The sequence below is a fragment of the Salvelinus namaycush genome, chromosome 14 (assembly GCF_016432855.1).
Source record: "Salvelinus namaycush isolate Seneca chromosome 14, SaNama_1.0, whole genome shotgun sequence".
Lineage (NCBI taxonomy): Eukaryota > Metazoa > Chordata > Actinopteri > Salmoniformes > Salmonidae > Salvelinus > Salvelinus namaycush.
The window spans coordinates 18,273,413-18,295,159 of record NC_052320.1 but is presented as its reverse complement, the minus strand read 5'-3'; the positions used below and the strand labels follow the sequence as shown (position 1 = coordinate 18,295,159).

Below are 21,747 nucleotides of genomic sequence, written 5' to 3'. Positions count from 1 at the left end.
TTCATCTAAGGAATGTAGCGATAACATCTTATTATGTGAGTTACGGGTCTCCTACACCAGCGGGAAAGAAAAAAAAAGAAGGTAGGCTACTTTGGCAAGTTTTCTCTAGACACTTTTTTTAACATCACAAGTATTTGTTTGTTTTTTTAGTCAGTGTGTTGAGGGACCAAAGTAATTACCAAGAACGAGGGGTAGCCTACATATATGGAGAGAGCGTCTACTCGCTGTCTTTTGATGTGAGTTCACAGGTAACTGCGATGTTATCAGGAGCCAGTGATCGTCATGGTCATGAAATGCATTCCTGCATAATATGCGCAGTCGACTGTTCATATTTTTTTCCCTTCAAACATTTACAAGATTAAAACATTTACAAGAAAAAAAAGTGAGAAAGATTATTGTAAAATTATGTTCACAGGACACAATTTAAACCACAAATCAAACTTTTGCTAAGAGAGAAAATGGACCATGTCAAATATAATGTTAGGTTTATAATGTTAGAATAAGTGCTTTATAAACCACAGCTTAATAATTATGGCTGGGCACAAATTTCAGCACTCAGGGGAAAATATCTAATTTATTTACAGTCTATAAAGTTCTATTCATGAAGTTTTATGAAATGCTTCAAACAACTCAATTTAATTGACTCCCTTTTGTATTTTTTTTTATTCTAGCAGATGTAGAAATATTCTGTGGCCTACTTGATACATTTGGTTAGAAAAAATAACAGCATTTCAGGGCTCATCTGAAAAGTACACCTTTTGGGAGAGAATGTAATGGACATTAAGGATAGAGTTTTTTGTATTCATAATTTACACAAGATGCTCTTCAGCAAAGTACAGATACTACATAATGAATGCTGACATAAAAGTAAAACAGTTACCTGACAACACCCCTAAACTGTCAGAAATGGTTTTCAGATATCCAACTGTTTCTTTTGCCAGCTATGTATTTTGAAATATGCATGAGGGGTGAAATTCAGTACTGGTAATGTACAGTATGTCACAGTATGGCTGTCTAGCTGTCTCCCATGCACTCTCTCAGACACTTACAGTCATTCACACATTGATAAAGAGCTCTCTCTTTCTCATTTCTTCTCTCTCTCTCTCTCTCTTTTTCTCTCTCACACACACACACACACACACACACACACACACACACACACACACACACACACACACACACACACACACACACACACACACACACACACACACACACACACACATTAATGATGTGACGTTCTCTTTCAGATCTTTTTCTGCCATAGATATGGCCAAGACAGCAACTCGGACCGTACTCCTCCTGTTGAGTGTATGTGTTTGCATCTCAGGCCTCCAACAGTCTGCTCCAAGGGTACGGCTGTCCTTCAAAGGTGAGCTACCTGAACAGAACACGCTCACAGACACACAGACACTGCTCATCTGTCAGCTGGGATGGCTTCCAGGCCATGTTGGTTCAGTTATTTCTTATTTGGCCTGTGAATTTCAGAAAGTCTTGTTGGTTACTGATTATTAAAGATTAGAAACATTTCCTTCATAATCTAAGAATTGGTTATTCGATCTGCTAGACTAGCGGGTGAACACTGCTCGGTGAATAGAAGTTTAGGTATTGTGTTCGAAAGTTATTTCTGTAAGTGTAACCTGGATGAAGGCTTCCATCAAAATAATGCTGAAAGATTACAGTGATTACCACATGCTGTCGTCACTCCTCGGTTCACACGCACACACACAGGCACACGCACACACACAGGCACACACACACACACAGGCACACACACACACACAGGCACACGCACACACACAGGCACACACACAGGCATACGCACACACACACACACACACACACACACACACACACACACACACACACACACACACACACACACACACACACACACACACACACACACACACACACACACACACACACGCACCTTTCATTGCACCACAAGGGGTGACTCACCTGAAAGAACTGTAAATAATAATTATCTGCATGATTCAGGTGTATAGAATTTCTGTTCAGGTATACCACAACATCATGACGGACGTGTTGGGAGCAAGTTGAGTCCCTTACAATCAGAATTATATGTCTGGCCTGAGAACTTGAACTGTCATGATCTCTATTAGTCAGCATGCGTTTTGGTGTAGAAGCTTATTATGCCATGAGAAAAATTAGAATTTGAGTAGTATCTTTAGAATAAAATGATTTAATGTTGACGTATGTGGCTCTAATATAGGGATGAGAAAATCATGTACATTGTGAACGTATTTTGCTGTAAAGCATAAAGGGTCCCACTTTAATACGAAGTACAACTTATAAAGGCTTTATATGGCATACATAAAGGCTTCATAAGCACTACATAATTGCTTCACAAATCATCTATAAGTGCATGTCATAATCTATAAATGGTGTATAAACATACATAGTGTGTTATGTTACATTTGACAATTCACCCTGAAGTGGGAATGGTTATGTCATCCTTTATACACCATTTAGAGCATGACATACGCTTATAGATGATCTGTGAAAAATGTATGTAGTGCTTATGAAGTGCTTATGAAAGTGCTTATGAAGCGTTTATGTATAAAGAAGTCTGTACAGCACTGAGAGTATAAGCTGTTTGCTGAATGAGATTAGTGTTAAGGGTCAGATTAGCAAAACATTGTGTTTGTTTTCAGGCTATGAAATTAGCACCCTTAGTTCAAGTATGTATTAGTTTACTTGGTTGCAATGTGGTAGGGAATGTCACAAAAGTTGAGCCCACACACCAATGTTTGCATAATGTTTGCTAAAAGTAAGGGTACGCCTGTAACTGGTGGTAATATAACCAAATGGAATTATATTCAATTGCTTTGATACTGTATTGATTTGGATTGCTGTGGATGATATTAGATTTATTATCTGCTTGCTGCGACTGTCCCACAATGACTGCAACCAATCTCTGTTAACACTGTAAAGAGCTCACTGATATTGGTAGTCATTCAAATCCACCACTAGAACCCAATCATCATCTCCTCATTTCCAAGAATAGGCAGAACAGTGGGATGTGATCCCCTGCTCTGTGTTTTCTGTCATTCCAAAGATTGATTGTTCATTGTTTGCGACAGGGACTCTCTTTGTTCCATAAGGCATTTTTTTGTCGGGGGGGGGGGGGGGGGGCATCTGACTGATTTTGAGACAGACTGGGACTGTGCGACTGGGACTGGGTGACTGGGACTGGGTGAGTGGAACTGGGACTGGGTGACTGGAACTGGGACTGGGTGACTGGGACTGGGTGACTGGGACTGGGACTTGGTGACTGGGACTGGGTGACTGGAACTGGGACTGGGTGACTGGGACTGGGTGACTGGGACTGGGACTTGGTGACTGGGACTGGATGACTGGGACTGGGACTGGGACTGGTGACTGGTGACTGGGACTGGGTGACTGGGACTGGGACTGGGTAAGTGGGACAGAAGGACAAGACCACTGGAGACATGCCAGATCAAGATGGTTAATTATACTGAACAAAAATATAAACGCAACATGTAAAGTGTTGGTCTCATGTTTCATGAGCTGAGATAAAAGGTCCCAGAAATGTTCCATATGTATGAAAAGTTTATTTCTCTCAAATTCTTTGCACAAATTTGTTTACATCCCTGTTAGTGAGCATTTCTCCTTTGCCAAGATAATCACAGGTGTGGCATATCAAGAAGCTGATAATACAGCATGATCATTACACAGGTGCACCTTGTGCTGGGGACAATAAAAGGCCACTCTAAAATGTGCAGTTTTGTCACACAACACAATGCCACAGATGTCTCAAGTTTTTAGGGAGCATGCTGACTGCAGGAATGTCCACCAGAGCTGTTGCCGAAGAATTTAATGTTAATTTCTCTACCATAAGCCACCTCCAACGTCGTTTTAGTGAACTTGGGAGTATGTCCAACCAGCCTCACAACCTCAGACCACTTGCAACCACACCAATCCAGGACCTCTACATCGGGCTTATTCACCTGCGGGATCGTCTGAGACCAGCCACCTGGACAGCTGATGAAACTGAGGAGTATTTCTGTCTGTAATAAAGGTCTTTTATGGGGAAAAACTCATTCTGATTAGCTGGGCCAGGCTCCCAAGTGGATGGGACTATGCTCTTCATGTTTCCTGGTTGATGGGAACTGTGTCAGAGGAAGGGACTAAATAAAGGTTATTCCAGGGACCTAGAGTATGGATATGGATTTTAAGTTGTCTTCTGCATTATAGAGACAATGATTTAAAGCCTCACTTTTCCTTACGTATACTAAGTGTACCAAACATTAAGAACACCTTTCTAATATTGAGTTGCACCCCTCCATTTGCCCTCAGAACAACGTCAATTTGTCATAGCATGGACTCTACAAGGTGTTGAAAGCGTTCCACAGGGATGCTGGCCCATGTTGACGACATAGCTTCCCACAGTTGTATCAAGTTGGCTAGATGTCCTTTGGTTGGTGGACCATTCTTGATACACGCGGGAAACTGTTGAGCCTGAAAAACCCAGCAGCGTTGCAGTTCTTGACACACTCAAACTGGTGTGCCTGGCACCAACTACCATACCCTGTTCAAAGGCATTTAAATATTTTGTCTTACCTATTCACTCTCTGAATGGTACACATACACAGTCCATGTCTCAGTTGTCTCAAGGCTTAAAAATCCTTCTTAAACCTGTCTCCTCCCCTTCATCTACGCTGATTGAAGTGGATTTCAAAGGTGGCATCAATAAGGGATCGAATCGTTCACCTGGATTCACTCGGTCAGTCTATGTCATGGAAAGAGCAGGTGTTCTTAATGTTTTGTATACTCACTGTACATTACACTAAAATGGTGTGATCTGGACATTTTTCTTATGTCTTTCATGTCTGGAACTGGTTTACCTGAATCAAATGCGGTATGATGACACATTATGTGTTTATTTATCAGATGGTGCCAACTGACGTTGTTTATGACGGAGAGGATGAGAGCAGCCGTGTAGGGGCCCAGGGGTGTGGCGTTTCTAATTTTAGCCTAGGCTGTCAGTCCACTTTCCCCAGTGGATGAAGTGGACGGAGGTTTGCCAGAGATGCTTGTTATCCTGTCCAGATCCGATTGCGCAGCAGCTTATTTTAGCGGCACATTGACTGCATCCTGTTAGCAGTATTCAGACAAACAGTCACCTCAAAGGAAGACGGCAGAGCACTTTGATGTAAACACAGACATCCCTACTCCGGCCAGGCTAAAACAGTATATGTGTACTTCATGCTGATGTTTGTTCACAAACCTTTGCCAAATGCCATGAGACATTTATCATCTGTCCCACATGGGGATATCTGTGTTTTGTACGCTACTTAGTAATTACATCATAGCACTTAAGAGTTTGAAAGCTATTCTACATAGGTCAGTTTTATTTCACCTTCATTTATCCAGATACCTCCCGTTAAGGTCAAGATACTTATTTTACAAGGGAGACCTGGCCAAGCGGGCAGCTCCAGTAAAAGAAGTCATTATGAGGACCTGATACGGGGAGAGGTGAATGAAGAAGAGACCTGGCCAAGCGGGCAGCTCCAGTAAAATAAGTCATTATGAGGACCTGATACGGGGAGAGGTGAATGAAGAAGAGACCTGATTTAAAGCATTTACTTCGAGTTCATCTGACTGTGTCCTCAGAGACCTACAATAACAACCACAAAGTGGCACGGTACATTCAGTCAATGCCACAAACTCAATCAGAAGCTTGGAACACATAAAATATTTAATTCTTAAAAGCTTCTGGAATACGTCCTGAGATAAGTTAAATTTAGTCATTCACACATTTTCTCTTACTTTGAGGATGGTGTTAGTCTATGTTCAGTAAGTGCTGCTGAGAGTGAAAAATGATGCACTTGTAGTCATTATCAGGGAAATGTCATGTGACAGATTCAAAGAAATAAGCAGAAAGAAGTTATGGCTCCCCCTGCTGAATATTACAATTGTACCATTCTCGTGCTACAGAACTTATTTTACATATGATTTACACTAAGTTTGTGTCTCTGTGTGCGTGTGTCTATGCATGTGTGCGTCTATGCGTGTGTGTGGGCGGGTGGGTCTCTCTCGTCCCCAGAGTTGTTGGACACCAGAGCAGCGCGTCCCTTCTCCTTCTCCTTCAACACCAGCGATTACCGCATCCTGCTGATGGATCAGGACCAGGGCCGTCTCTACCTGGGCAGCCGGGAGTACCTGGTGGCCCTGGACATGCACAACGTCAACAAGGAGCCACTCATTGTAAGAAGAACACACATAAACACAACTCTCCTTTATGAAAGTTTAATGTGGTGATAAAATGTGGTAGTTTAATGTGGTAGTTTAAAGTGGGAGTAAAATGTGGTAGTTTAATGTGGTAATTTAACGTGGTAGTAAAATGTGGTAGTTTAATGTGGTAGTTTAATGTGGTAATTTAATGTGGTAATTTAATGTGTAGTAAAATGTGGTAGTTTAATGTGGTAATTTAATGTGTAGTTTAATGTGGTAGTAAAATGTGGTAGTAAAATGTGGTAGTTTCATGTGGAAGTTAAATGTGGTAGTTTAATGTGTAGTAAAATGTGGTAGTTTAATGTGGTAATTTAATGTGGTAGTAAAATGTGGTAGTTTAATGTGGTAGTTTAATGTGGTAATTTAATGTGTAGTAAAATGTGGTAGTTTAATGTGGTAATTTAATGTGGTAGTAAAATGTGGTAATTTAATGTGGTAGTTTAATGGGGTAGTAAAATGTGGCAGTTTAATGTGGTAGTTTAATGTGGTAATTTAATGTGGTAATTTAATGTGTAGTAAAATGTGGTAGTTTAATGTGGTAATTTAATGTGGTAGTAAAATGTGGTAGTTTAATGTGGTAGTTTAATGGGGTAGTAAAATGTGGTAGTTTAATGTGGTAGTAAAATGTGGTAGTTTAATGTGGTAGTAAAATGTGGTAGTTTAATGTGGTAGTTTCATGTGGAAGTTAAATGTGGTAGTTTAATGTGGTAATTTAATGTGGTAGTAAAATGTAGTAGTTTAATGTGTAGTTTAATGTGGTAGTAAAATGTGGTAGTAAAATGTGGTCGTTTCATGTGGAAGTTAAATGTGGTAGTAAAATGTGGTAGTTTAATGTGAAGTTTAATGTGGTAGTTTAATGGGGTAGTAAAATGTGGTAGTTTAGTGTGGTAGTTTAATTAGGGATAGGGGGCGACATTTTCACTTTTGGATGAATTGGTGCCCAAATTAAACGGCCTCGTACTCTGTCCTAGATCATATGATATGCATATTATTATTACTATTGGATAGAAAACACTCTGAAGTTTCTAAAACTGTTTGAATTATATCTGTGAGTAAAACAGAACTCATATGGCAGGCAAACTTCCAAACAGGAAGTGAAAATTCTGAAATGGGTCGCTGTGAAAGGCATCGCCTATTCAATTCTCCTATATTTATGGATCTGTATGCACATCATACGCCTTCCACTAGATGTCAACAGGCAGTAGAACGTGGAATGAAACGTATAGCTTGATGTGGGACCAGATGAGAGCCATTGGAGTGACTGGTCAGGCATATTGCCAGTTCTTGGCCACGCACACTACGCATGTGATGTCCTTCCTTGCTATCGGTTATATAGATATGAAGAAATGCTCCGTCTGGGACGTTATTGGATATATATGAGAAAAACATCCTGAAGATTGATTCTCAACTGAGTTTGACCAGTTTATTTGATTTGTAATATCACTTTTTGAAGTTTTTGTTCATTAGCGTAAAGTTCTATGGACACGTGAACTACACATGCTAGCCAAAGTTGCTAAATCGACAGAAGTAATGGACATTATAAAACAAAAAAACGATTTATTGTGGAACTAGGATTCCTGGCACTGCATTCTGATGAAAGATCATCAAAGGTAAGGGAATATTTATGATGTCATTTCGTATTTCTGTTGACTCCAACATGGCGGAGAATGGCTGAGCGCTGTCTCAGATTATTGCATGCTGTGCTTTTTACTAAAGTTATTTTTTAAATCTAACACAGCGGTTGCATTAAGAACCAATGTATCTTTAATTATATGTTAAACATGTATCTTTCATCAAAGTTTATGATGAGTATTTCTGTATTTCACGTGGCTATCTGTAATTACTTTCGCTATTTTGGAGCCATTTCTGAACATGGCGCCAATGTAAAACCACGATTTGTGGCTATAAATATGCACATAATCGAACAAAACATAAATGTATTGTATAACATGATGTCATATGACTGTCATCTGATGAAGTTGTTCAAAGGTTAGTGATTAATTTTATCTCTATTTGTGGGTTTTGTGAAAGCTATCTTTGCTGTGAAAAAATGGCGGTGTGTTTTTGGATATTGTGGTGAGCTAACATAAATATATGTTGTGTTTTCGCTGTAAAACATTTTAAAAATCGGACATGTTGGCTGGATTCACAAGATGTTTATCTTTAATTATATGTACAACATGTATTTTTCATCAAAGTTTTATGATGAGTATTTCTGTATTTCACGTTGCTCTCTGTAATTATTCTGGCTATTTTGGAGCCATTTCTGAACATGGCGCCAATGTAAAACCACGATTTGTGGCTATAAATATGCACATAATCGAACAAAACATAAATGTATTGTATAACATGATGTCATATGACTGTCATCTGATGAAGTTGTTCAAAGGTTAGTGATTAATTTTATCTCTATTTGTGGGTTTTGTGAAAGCTATCTTTGCTGTGAAAAAATGGCTGTGTTTTTTGGGATATGGTGGTGAGCTAACATAAATATATGTTGTGTTTTCGCTGTAAAACATTTTAAAAATCGGACATGTTGGCTGGATTCACAAGATGTTTATCTTTCATTTGCTGTATTGGACTTGTGATTTCATGAAATTATATTATATTATATTAATGTGGTGGTAAAATGTGGTAGTAAAATGTGGTAGTTTAATGTGAAAGTTTAATGTGGTAGTAAAATGTGGTAGTAAAATGTGGTAGTAAAATGTGGTAGTAAAATGTGGTAGTTTAATGTGGTAGTAAAGAGACCTCAAGTAAAATGCTATTTTACTGTGTGTGGTAGAATTTTTAGTTTTGTGGTCTTTCCCTGACAGATCCATTGGCCAGCCTCTGACAAGAGAAAAGGGGAGTGTCGGATGACAGGAAAAGGAGGACAGGTGAGAATAACTTGTCTTCGTGAAAGACGCCTGGCCTCTCTCCTTACAGGATGAACTAATGATGTCCCACTTTCATGGGTCTATTTCACAGTTTTGAAAGAGATAGCCTTGTTTTTTTTAAATTCAACAACAATTGATAACATTCCCATATCTGTGTACACACACTAGGGTGAGTGTGCAAATTTTGTGCGTATGATAGAGCCATGGAACCGCACCCACCTGTACACCTGTGGGACCGGAGCCTACCAACCCATCTGCACCTTCATCAACAGAGGCTGGAAGGCAGAGGTGAAAGGTTCAATATGCCCAAAATCATTCTAAAAGACATTCAACTGCAGCATATCTGTGTATATTTAGGCCCAGCAGCCCGGATTACTAAACACTCTAGTACTTAAAACTAGGCCACAGATCTGAGCTCTATTTCTCTATGTACTTTTGTCATTTCATTACATTTGATCCTTATCTGGCTTTTCTGGTCCCTCTCTTTCCAGGATTATGTGTTCAGACTGGTTCCTGGATTTCTAGAATCAGGGAAGGGCAAATGTTCCTACGATCCTTTCCAGGAGAACATTGCTGCTCTTATCAGTACGTTTCACCTCACTTATGAATACACTTAGTAGACTTCCCAAAACTGAAAACAACAGGTCCTCTCACTTTCACTTTTTCCTAACCTCTCCTCTCCACCTCTCTCTCCTTCTCCTCTTCAGATGGGAATCTGTATGCAGGTGTTCATGTCGACTTCATGGGGACAGACCCAGCCCTCTTCAGGACCATGGGGGGCAGAACAGCAGTCAGGACAGAGCAGTATGACTCCAGGTGGCTCAATGGTGAGTTACTACACCTGAAAAAGAGCACCACTTTGTAAGGATGGACTCCGAAAGAGGTGTTATTTCATGGTCCTTCTAGCCGGATACAGATATAAGAATAATTGGCAAACTGCTGCTAATGAATTCTGAGAACAACTGCAAGTTTCTCTTTCTTTCATCACTCACACCTCTCACTCTTTCTCTCTCTCTCTCTCTCCCTCTCTCTCTCTCTCTCTCTGTCTCTCTCTCTCTCTCTCTCTCTCTCTCTCTCTCTCTCTCTCTCTCTCTCTCTCTCTCTCTCTCTCTCTCTCTCTCTCTCTCTCAGAGCCTGTGTTTATTCAGATTCAACAGATACCTGACAGTGCAGAGAGGAATGATGACAAACTCTACTTCTTCTTCCGGGAGAAGAGTTTGGATGCAGGGGGAGGGTCCAGCCCCAGTGTCCTGGCCAGAGTGGGACGAGTGTGTCTGGTGAGAGTTCAAATGTTCATACTCTCCTCCAGACATAAACATATTCTGAATGGCAGTCATAGTGGATAATTTATGGCTAAATGCTTCGGGGTAAAAATCTGTATTATACCGTGATACACTTCCCTTAACTCTTTACCTTACCTTTATGTTACTTCCTTTCCTTCTCTTCCCTCATCCCAGGATGACGAAGGGGGTCAGAAGTCCCTGGTCAACAGATGGACCAGCTTCCTGAAAGCCCGACTCATCTGCTCTGTGATCGGAGAGGATGGGGTGGAGACCTCATTCGATGAACTGAGTGAGACAGACCTCAATGAAAGATTTACTAGATCATTAGTTATTATTAGTCTATGAGTCTCTCATCTGCAGGAATGTAATTTTCTGTCTTCCAGGGGATGTTTTCATCCAGCCCACGCAAGATGAACGCAACCCTGTGATCTATGCCCTGTTCACTACTGCTGGGTAAGGTCATCATTATATCCTTCTTACATCACCTTTTATACTTCCCCTTTCTCCAGTCCCCTTCTGTCTATACCCATCCTGCTGTCACTGCTTCATGGTTTTGTACTTTCATATAGCAGCTGTAGATTTACCTCTCTCCTCTTTCCTCCACTTCCCTGGTTGATGCTTACTGGATTCCTCATTCTTTTCCCTTCTTTCCCTCCCAGCTCTGTGTTCAAGGGTTCAGCAGTCTGCGTGTACTCCATGGCTGACATCCGCAACGTCTTCAATGGACCCTTCTCCCACAAACATGGTCATAACTACCAGTGGACAGTTTACACGGGCAAGATTCCCTACCCTCGCCCTGGCACAGTAGGTTTAGACCAGTTACTCACTGCAAACAATCAATACATTACACACAAATTCAAGTGATCCTCACCTCTGTCGATTCATACAATGTATTGCTTACTCTCTCTCTCGCTCTCTCTCTCTCGCTCTCTCTCTCTCTCTCTCTCTCTTCCAGTACACTGCTCCCTCCTCCCCCTCTACTCTGTACGCCTCCAGCCCTGGCTGACCTTCTTCTGTCAACCCCTTCTCTCTCTCTCTCTCTCTTTCTCTTTCTCTTTTTGTTACTCAAAAATATACAATCCCTCTCTTACTCCCCCTAGTGTCCAGGAGGAACATTTACTCCAGGTATTCGTACCTCTAAGGACTTCTCAGACGATGCAGTGAACTTTATGCGAGCCCATCCCCTCATGTACCACCCTGTGTACCCTATCCACCGTCGCCCCCTGGTGGTGAGGACTGGTATGGACTACCGCTTCACTGCCCTGGTGGTGGACCAGGTGGACGCCGTAGACGCCCGATACGAGGTGCTCTTCCTGGGCACAGGTGAGAGGCTCTCCGTCCCAGGGCAATTGGCTGACTGAAGGACTTCATTGCTTGTTCGAATTTCACATTTTGTACTTTGTCCAAATTCTTGTTCCAGATCGTGGCACTGTCCAAAAGGTCATAGTTTTACCTAAGGACCCGAGCACCATGGAGGAGCTCACCCTGGAGGAAGTGGAGGTTTTCAGGGTATGCCTATAATGATTATCCAAATATTGTTTAAGTTATAGCAAAAGTCTCCAACCACTGTCCTTGGACATTCATTCAATGGTTGTGCTCTGTAGATCCTGATGTGAGACATTACATTTAATTACAGACACATGCTGCTGTCAAAACAATGAAGATATCATCTAAAAGGGTAATCTGAACTCTTGATTTCCTTTTATTTGTATTTGGGGTAGATCAGCTTTAATATTGCAGATAGATTGTGGCTTCTATCAACGTAAATGTCTGCATCATTTCCAATCCCCCAAACTCTCTCTTTGTTAATCAACAGGAAATACTAGAGAGATATTGTTGATACTGACCTCTTGTTTTCATTGTCATTATAGCAACAGCTGTATGTGTCATCAGAGGCGGGGCTAACCCAGGTGTCTCTCCACCGCTGTGGGGTGTACGGGAGGGCCTGCTCCGACTGCTGTCTGGCACGGGACCCTTACTGCGCCTGGGATGGGGAGAGCTGCTCCGCTTTCACCCCCGCCACCAAGAGGTCAGGACCACAACACACACCACAACATGTCATCTAGCAACTAACAGTGGAAGGGGTGTCATGATACATTATAAGTCTTCTTTACTGTGTCTGTACTTGTGAAATGTTTTCGATGAACCCTGCTCTCTCTCTCTGTTACCCAGGAGGAGCCGAAGGCAGGATGTGAAACATGGTGATCCACTGCGACAGTGCAGGGGCTTCAATGCCAAAGGTTAGTCAAGACACTTTAATCTTCAGAATTCAGAGTGACACACATTCAAATCATTTAATAATTAAAAAAATGTGCAAGGAACTGGCATTTAAAATAATCTCCCTCCCCCCTCCTCCGAACATCCTCCCCTCCTTCAGTGGAAAAGCGTTTGAGAGAGACAGTCCAATTTGGTGTGGAGGGGAGCAGTACATTTCTGGAGTGTCAGTCTCGCTCTCCTCAGGCCACAGTCAAGTGGCTCTATCAAAGGGGAGGAAGAAGGAAAGTGGTAAGGAAGAACATATAGGTTTCTATTTCTGCTCTTTGAAAAGCAACCCGTATTATTCAAATACCAAATTCAGATCACATTTACACTGAGTATACCAAACATTAGGAACACCTTCCTAATATTGAGATGCACCACCGCCACCCCCACCCCATTTCATCAGTTATGTTAAGTTGGCCTGATGTCCTTTGGTTGGTTGGTGGTCCATTCTTGAAACCCACAGAAAACTTTAGAGTGTGAAAAACCCAGCAGCGTTGCAGTTGCAGACAATTGTGACATGGATTGTGTAAGTGTGCCATTCAGAGGATGAATAGGTAAGACAAAATATTTAAGTGCCTTGAAACGGGGTATGCTAGTAGGTGCCAGGCGCAATAATTTGAGTGTGTCAAGAACTGCAACGCTGCCAGGTTTTTCACGCTCAACAGGACTCTACAAGGTGTCAAAAACGTTCCACAGGGATGCTGGCCCATGTCCACAGTTGTGTCAAGTTGGCTGGATGTCCTTTGGGTGGTGGACCATTCCTGATACACACGGGAAACGGTTGAGCCTGAAAAATCCAGCAGCGTTGCAGTTCTTGACAGAAACCGGTGTGCCTGGCACCTACTACCGTACCCCATTTAAAGGGAGTTAAATATTTTGTCCTCCCCATTCACCCTCTGAATGGCACACATACACAATCCATGTCTCAATTGTCTCAATGCTTAAAAATCATTCTTTAACTTATCTCCTCCCCTTCATCTACACTGTGGATTTAACAGATTTAAGTGACATCAATAAGGGATCATAGCTTTTCTCTGCATTCCCCTGGACAGTCTGGCATGGAAAGAGCAGGTGTTCTTAATGTTTTGTACACTCAGCTATTTTTTGGGGGGGGGGGAATTATATTATTTTGTACTAATATAATTGCTCACAGAGAGAGATTTTTTCTCTCAAAAAGATAGGGGTCAAAATTTTTGCCACCCTTGTTTTCAATATCTTTCAATACCTCACCTCTCGAGGATAACTGCACTGAGATGTTTTTCAAAATGTTATGAGACTGGAGGGATCAAAGAGGGATCTTAGATATTTGACCATTCCTCCATACAGAATCTTTCTAGATCCTTGATATCCGTTGTCTGCTCCTATGGACTGTGTGTATTAAGAATGGTCCACCCCCCAAAGGACATCCTGCCAACTTGACACAACTGTGGGCAGTGGTGGAAAAAGTACCCAATTGTCATACTTGAGTAAAAGTAAAGATACCTTCATAGAAAATGACTCAAGTAAAATTGAAAGTCATCCAGTAAAATACTACTTGAGCAAAAGTCTAAAAGTATTTGGTTTTAAGTATCAAAAGTAAATGTAATTGCTAAAATATACTTAAGTATCAAAAGTAAAAGTATAAATCGTTTAAAATTCCCTATATTAAGCAAACCAGACTGCACCATTTTCTAGTTTTTTATTTAATTTACAGAGAGCCAGGGGCACACTCCAACACTCAGACATCCTTTACAAACGAAGCATGTGTTTAGTGAGTCTGCCAGATCAGAGACAGTAGGGATGACCAGGGATGTTCTCTTGATAAGTGTGTGAATTGGACCATTTTCCTGTCATGCTAAGCATTCAAAATGTAACGAGTAAAAGATGTAAAAAATATAAATAGTAAAGTAAAGTACTGTACAGATACCCCAAAAAACTACTTAAGTAGTACTTTCAAGTATTTTTACTTAAGTACTTTACACAACTGACTGTGGGAAGCATTGGAGTCAACATGGACCAGCATCCCTGTGGAACGCTTTCAACACCTTGTAGAGATCATGCACCGATTAATTGAGGCTGTTCTGAAGGCAAAAGGGAGGTGCAACTCAATATTAGGAAGGTGTTCCTAATGTTTTGTGCACTCAGTGTATATCAACAAGTAATGGAAAATATCTATAAAGCAATAGTCGTTCACTTTTGAAATACAAATGAGGCACATTTGGACCTTGTTCACACCCTCACTACCATAACACTCTCTCTCCCCCTCACTACCACAACACTCTCTCTCCCTCACTACCATAACACTCTCTCTCCCCCTCACTACCACAACACTCTCTCTCCCTCACTACCATAACACTCTCTCTCCCCCTCACTACTATAACACTCTCTCTCTCCCTCATGACCATAACACTCTCTCCCCCTCACTACCATAACACTCTCTCTCCCCCTCATGACCATAACACTCTCTCTCCCCCTCACTACCATAACACTCTCTCTCCCTCACTACCATAACACTCTCTCTCCCCCTCACTACCATAACACTCTCTCTCCCCCCTCACTACCATAACACTCTCTCTCCCCCTCACTACCATAACACTCTCTCCCCCTCACTACTATAACACTCTCTCTCCCCCTCACTACTATAACACTCTCTCGCCCTCACTACCATAACACTCTCTCTCTCCCTCATGACCATAACACTCTTTCACCCCCTCACTACCATAACACCCCCCCCTCACTACTATAACACTCTCTTCCCCTCAATACCATAACACTCTCCCCCCTCATTACCATAACACTCTCTCCCCTCACTACCATAACACTCTCTCTCCCCCCCCTCACTACCATAACACTCTCTCTCCCCCTCACTACCATAACACTCTCTCTCCCCCTAACTACCATAACACTCTCTCTCCCTCACTACTATAACACTCTCTCTCCCCCTCACTACCATAACACTCTCTCTCCCTCACTACTATAACACTCTCTCCCCCTCACTACTATAACACTCTCTCTCCCCCTCACTGCCATAACACTCTCTCTCCCCCTCACTACCATAACACTCTCTCCCCCTCACTACTATAACACTCTCTCTCCCCCTCACTACTATAACACTCTCTCCCCTCACTACTATAACACTCTCTCTCCCCCTCACTACCATAACACTCTCTCTCCCCCTCACTACCATAACACCCCCCCTCACTACTATAACACTCTCTCTCCCCCTCACTACCATAACACTCTCTCTCCCTCACTACTATAACACTCTCTCCCCCTCACTGCCATAACACTCTCTCTCCCCCTCACTACCGTAACACTCTCTCCCCCTCACTACTATAACACTCTCTCTCCCCCTCACTACCATAACACTCTCTCTCCCTCACTACTATAACACTCTCTCTCCCCCTCACTACTATAACACTCTCTCTCCCCCCCTCACTACCATAACACTCTCTCTCCCCCTCACTACCATAACACTCTCTCTCCCCCTCACTACTATAACACTCTCTCTCCCCCTCACTACCATAACACTCTCTCTCCCTCACCACTATAACACTCTCTCCCCCTCACTACTATAACACTCTCTCTCCCCCTCACTGCCATAACACTCTCTCTCCCCCTCACTACCATAACACTCTCTCCCCCTCACTACTATAACACTCTCTCTCCCCCTCACTACTATAACACTCTCTCCCCCTCACTACTTTAACACTCTCCCCCCCCTCACTACCATAACACTCTCTCCCCCTCACTACCATAACACTCTCTCCCCCTCACTACTATAACACTCTCTCTCCCCCTCACTACTATAACACTCTCTCCCCTCACTACTATAACACTCTCTCTCCGCCTCACTATCATAACACTCTCTCTCCCCCTCACTACTATAACACACTCTCTCCCCTCACTACTATAACACTCTCCCCCCTCATTACCATAACACTCTCCCCCCCTCACTACCATAACACTCTCTCTCCCCCTCACTGCCATAACACTCTCTCTCCCCCTCACTACCATAACACTCTCTCTCCCTCACTACTATAACACTCTCTCTCCCCCTCACTACTATAACACTCTCTCTCCCCCTCACTACTATAACACTCTCTCTCCCCCTCACTGCCATAACACTCTCTCTCCCCCTCACTACCATAACACTCTCTCCCCCTCACTACTATAACACTCTCTCTCCCCCTCACTACTATAACACTCTCTCCCCCTCACTACTATAACACTCTCTCCCCCCCTCACTACCATAACACTCTCTCCCCCTCACTACCATAACACTCTCTCCCCCTCACTACTATAACACTCTCTCTCCCCCTCACTACTATAACACTCTCTCCCCCTCACTACTATAACACTCTCTCTCCGCCTCACTATCATAACACTCTCTCTCCCCCCTCACTACCATAACACTCTCTCTCCCCCTCACTACCATAACACACTCTCTCCCCCTCACTACTATAACACTCTCTCCCCCCTCATTACCATAACACTCTCCCCCCCTCACTACCATAACACTCTCTCTCCCCCTCACTACCATAACACTCTCTCTCCCCCCTCACTACCATAACACTCTCTCTCCCCCTCACTACCATAACACTCTCTCTCCCTCACTACTATAACACTCTCTCTCCCCCTCACTACTATAACACTCTCTCTCCCCCTCACTACTATAACACTCTCTCTCCCCCTCACTGCTATAACACTCTCTCTCCCCCTCACTACCATAACACTCTCTCCCCCTCACTACTATAACACTCTCTCTCCCCCTCACTGCCATAACACTCTCTCTCCCCCTCACTACCATAACACTTTCTCTCCCTCACTACTATAACACTCTCTCCCTCACTACCATAACACTCTCTCCCCCTCACTGCCATAACACTCTCTCTCCCCCTCACTACCATAACACTCTCTCCCCCTCACTACTATAACACTCTCTCTCCCCCTCACTACTATAACACTCTCTCCCCCTCACTACTATAACACTCTCTCTCCCCCTCACTACCATAACACTCTCTCTCCCCCTCACTACCATAACACCCCCCCTCACTACTATAACACTCTCTCTCCCCCTCACTACCATAACACTCTCTCTCCCTCACTACTATAACACTCTCTCCCCCTCACTGCCATAACACTCTCTCTCCCCCTCACTACTGTAACACTCTCTCCCCCTCACTACTATAACACTCTCTCTCCCCCTCACTACCATAACACTCTCTCTCCCTCACTACTATAACACTCTCTCTCCCCCTCACTACTATAACACTCTCTCTCCCCCCCTCACTACCATAACACTCTCTCTCCCCCTCACTACCATAACACTCTCTCTCCCCCTCACTACTATAACACTCTCTCTCCCCCTCACTACCATAACACTCTCTCTCCCTCACCACTATAACACTCTCTCCCCCTCACTACTATAACACTCTCTCTCCCCCTCACTGCCATAACACTCTCTCTCCCCCTCACTACCATAACACTCTCTCCCCCTCACTACTATAACACTCTCTCTCCCCCTCACTACTATAACACTCTCTCCCCCTCACTACTTTAACACTCTCCCCCCCCTCACTACCATCACACTCTCTCCCCCTCACTACCATAACACTCTCTCCCCCTCACTACTATAACACTCTCTCTCCCCCTCACTACTATAACACTCTCTCCCCTCACTACTATAACACTCTCTCTCCGCCTCACTATCATAACACTCTCTCTCCCCCTCACTACTATAACACACTCTCTCCCCTCACTACTATAACACTCTCCCCCCTCATTACCATAACACTCTCCCCCCCTCACTACCATAACACTCTCTCTCCCCCTCACTGCCATAACACTCTCTCTCCCCCTCACTACCATAACACTCTCTCTCCCTCACTACTATAACACTCTCTCTCCCCCTCACTACTATAACACTCTCTCTCCCCCTCACTTCTATAACACTCTCTCTCCCCCTCACTGCCATAACACTCTCTCTCCCCCTCACTACCATAACACTCTCTCCCCCTCACTACTATAACACTCTCTCTCCCCCTCACTACTATAACACTCTCTCCCCCTCACTACTATAACACTCTCTCCCCCCCTCACTACCATAACACTCTCTCCCCCTCACTACCATAACACTCTCTCCCCCTCACTACTATAACACTCTCTCTCCCCCTCACTACTATAACACTCTCTCCCCCTCACTACTATAACACTCTCTCTCCGCCTCACTATCATAACACTCTCTCTCCCCCCTCACTACCATAACACTCTCTCTCCCCCTCACTACCATAACACACTCTCTCCCCCTCACTACTATAACACTCTCCCCCCCCTCATTACCATAACACTCTCCCCCCCTCACTACCATAACACTCTCTCTCCCCCTCACTACCATAACACTCTCTCTCCCCCCTCACTACCATAACACTCTCTCTCCCCCTCACTACCATAACACTCTCTCTCCCTCACTACTATAACACTCTCTCTCCCCCTCACTACTATAACACTCTCTCTCCCCCTCACTACTATAACACTCTCTCTCCCCCTCACTGCTATAACACTCTCTCTCCCCCTCACTACCATAACACTCTCTCCCCCTCACTACTATAACACTCTCTCTCCCCCTCACTGCCATAACACTCTCTCTCCCCCTCACTACCATAACACTTTCTCTCCCTCACTACTATAACACTCTCTCCCTCACTACCATAACACTCTCTCCCCCTCACTGCTATAACACTCTCTCTCCCCCTCACTACTATAACACTCTCTCTCCCCCTCACTACAATAACACTCTCTCTCCCCCTCACTACCATAACACTCTCTCTCCGCCTCACTACCATAACACTCTCTCCCCCTCACTACCATAACACTCTCTCCCCCTCACTACTATAACACTCTATCTCCGCCTCACTACTATAACACTCTCTCCCCCTCACTACTATAACACTCTCTCTCCCCCTCACTACCATAACACTTTCTCTCCCTCACTACTATAACACTCTCCCCCTCACTACCATAACACTCTCTCCCCCTCACTACTATAACACTCTCTCTCCCCCTCACTACTATAACACTCTATCTCCGCCTCACTACTATAACACTCTCTCCCCCTCACTACTATAACACTCTCTCCCCCTCACTACCATAACACTCTCTCCCCCTCACTACTATAACACTCTATCTCCGCCTCACTACTATAACACTCTATCTCCCCCTCACTACTATAACACTCTCTCCCCCTCACTACTATAACACTCTCTCTCCGCCTCACTACCATAACACTCTCTCTCCCTCACTACCATAACACTCTCTCTCCCCCTCACTACTATAACACTCTCTCCCCCTCACTACTATAACACTCTCTCCCCCTCACTACCATAACACTCTATCTCCGCCTCACTACTATAACACTCTCTCTCCCCCTCACTACCATAACACTCTATCTCCGCCTCACTACTATAACACACTCTCTCCCCCTCACTACCATAACACTCTATCTCCGCCTCACTACTATAACACTCTCTCTCCCCCTCACTACTATAACACTCTCTCCCCCTCACTACTATAACACTCTCTCTCCGCCTCACTATCATAACACTCTCTCTCCCCCCTCACTACCATAACACTCTCTCTCCCCCTCACTACCATAACACTCTCTCTCCCCCTCACTACCATAACACTCTATCTCCCCCTCACTACCATAACACTCTCTCCCCCCCTCACTACCATAACACTCTCTCTCCCCCTCACTACCATAACGCTCTCTCTCCGCCTCACTACCATAACACTCTCTCCCCCTCACTACCATAACACTCTCTCTCCGCCTCACTACCATAACACTCTCTCTCCCCCTCACTACCATAACACTCTATCTCCCCCTCACTACCATAACACTCTCTCTCCCCCTCACTACCATAACACTCTCTCTCCCCCTCACTACCATAACACTCTCTCTCCGCCTCACTACCATAACACTCTCTCTCCCCCTCACTACCATAACACTCTATCTCCCCCTCACTACCATAACACTCTATCTCCCCCTCACTACCATAACACTCTCTCTCCCCCTCACTACCATAACACTCTCTCTCCGCCTCACTACCATAACACTCTATCTCCCCCTCACTACCATAACACTCTATCTCCGCCTCACTACCATAACACTCTCTCTCCGCCTCACTACCATAACACTCTCTCTCCCCCTCACTACCATAACACTCTCTCTCCGCCTCACTACCATAACACTCTCTCTCCTCCTCACTACCATAACACTCTCTCTCCGCCTCACTACCATAACACTCTATCTCCCCCTCACTACCATAACACTCTATCTCCCCCTCACTACCATAACACTCTCTCTCCCCCTCACTACCATAACACTCTCTCTCCGCCTCACTACCATAACACTCTCTCGCCCTCACTACTATAACACTCTCTCTCCCCCTCACTACCATAACACTCTCTCTCCCCCTACCCCTCAGCTCAACCGGGACAGAGAGTATCTGAAGACACCCCAGGGAATCCTTCTGAAGTCTCTCAGCCAATCAGACGCCGGTCTGTACCATTGCCTGGCCACGGAGAACAACTTCAAACACACAGTGGCCCGTGTGGCGCTGCGCATCCTGGACCGAGACATCGTGGTGGCCCTCACCTCCCCTGACGATGACCCCATGACCTCCAACAGCCCTCCCAACGGGCGGGGGGGACAACATGACGCCCAGCAACCGAAGCACCCCCCAACCCTCCCTCTCACAGACACCCCATCCCAGCCAGAAATCAAGTTGATCCACCAGTACTGTCAGTCTTACTGGGAGCAGCTAGGGCTCAAGCAGCAGAAGCCCAAACGCACGTCCAGGAGACACACAGAGAGCCAGGAGACCCAAGGCAGATAGAGGACTGGACTTCTCCAACACTAGCCAGCCAGGAGACACACAGAGAGCCAGGAGACACACGGCAGATAGAGGACTGGACCTCTCCAACACTAGCCAGCCAGGAGACTCCATATGATAGACTCGAAATCCATGTTTGACACCAAACATGAGCTTCATCTCCCTTTG

The 21,747-nt window shown here is 44.1% G+C and overlaps 1 protein-coding gene across 1 annotated transcript; it reads left to right on the top strand.

Moving 5' to 3' along the window:
* Positions 1 to 1,269: 1,269 nt before the first annotated feature.
* LOC120058632 (semaphorin-3F-like) lies at positions 1,270 to 21,582 on the top strand. Its single transcript, XM_039007389.1, has 17 exons — positions 1,270 to 1,372; positions 6,095 to 6,255; positions 9,099 to 9,161; positions 9,330 to 9,449; positions 9,653 to 9,746; positions 9,869 to 9,988; positions 10,293 to 10,438; positions 10,619 to 10,733; positions 10,828 to 10,897; positions 11,104 to 11,248; positions 11,545 to 11,767; positions 11,865 to 11,953; positions 12,081 to 12,122; positions 12,316 to 12,473; positions 12,617 to 12,684; positions 12,822 to 12,949; positions 21,172 to 21,582. Exons 1-17 carry the CDS (start codon positions 1,270 to 1,272, stop codon positions 21,580 to 21,582), a joined length of 2,256 nt encoding a protein of 751 aa, XP_038863317.1.
* Positions 21,583 to 21,747: the final 165 nt, after the last annotated feature.

Bases quoted from the DNA above. Each gene is read 5' to 3' on its own strand.
- LOC120058632 (XM_039007389.1), top strand. From the start codon at position 1,270: ATGGCCAAGACAGCAACTCGGACCGTACTCCTCCTGTTGAGTGTATGT. The intron at 10,898-11,103 runs GTAAGGTCATCA...TTTCCCTCCCAG, and splicing joins GCCCTGTTCACTACTGCTGG to CTCTGTGTTCAAGGGTTCAG. The intron at 12,685-12,821 runs GTTAGTCAAGAC...CCCCTCCTTCAG, and splicing joins CAGGGGCTTCAATGCCAAAG to TGGAAAAGCGTTTGAGAGAG.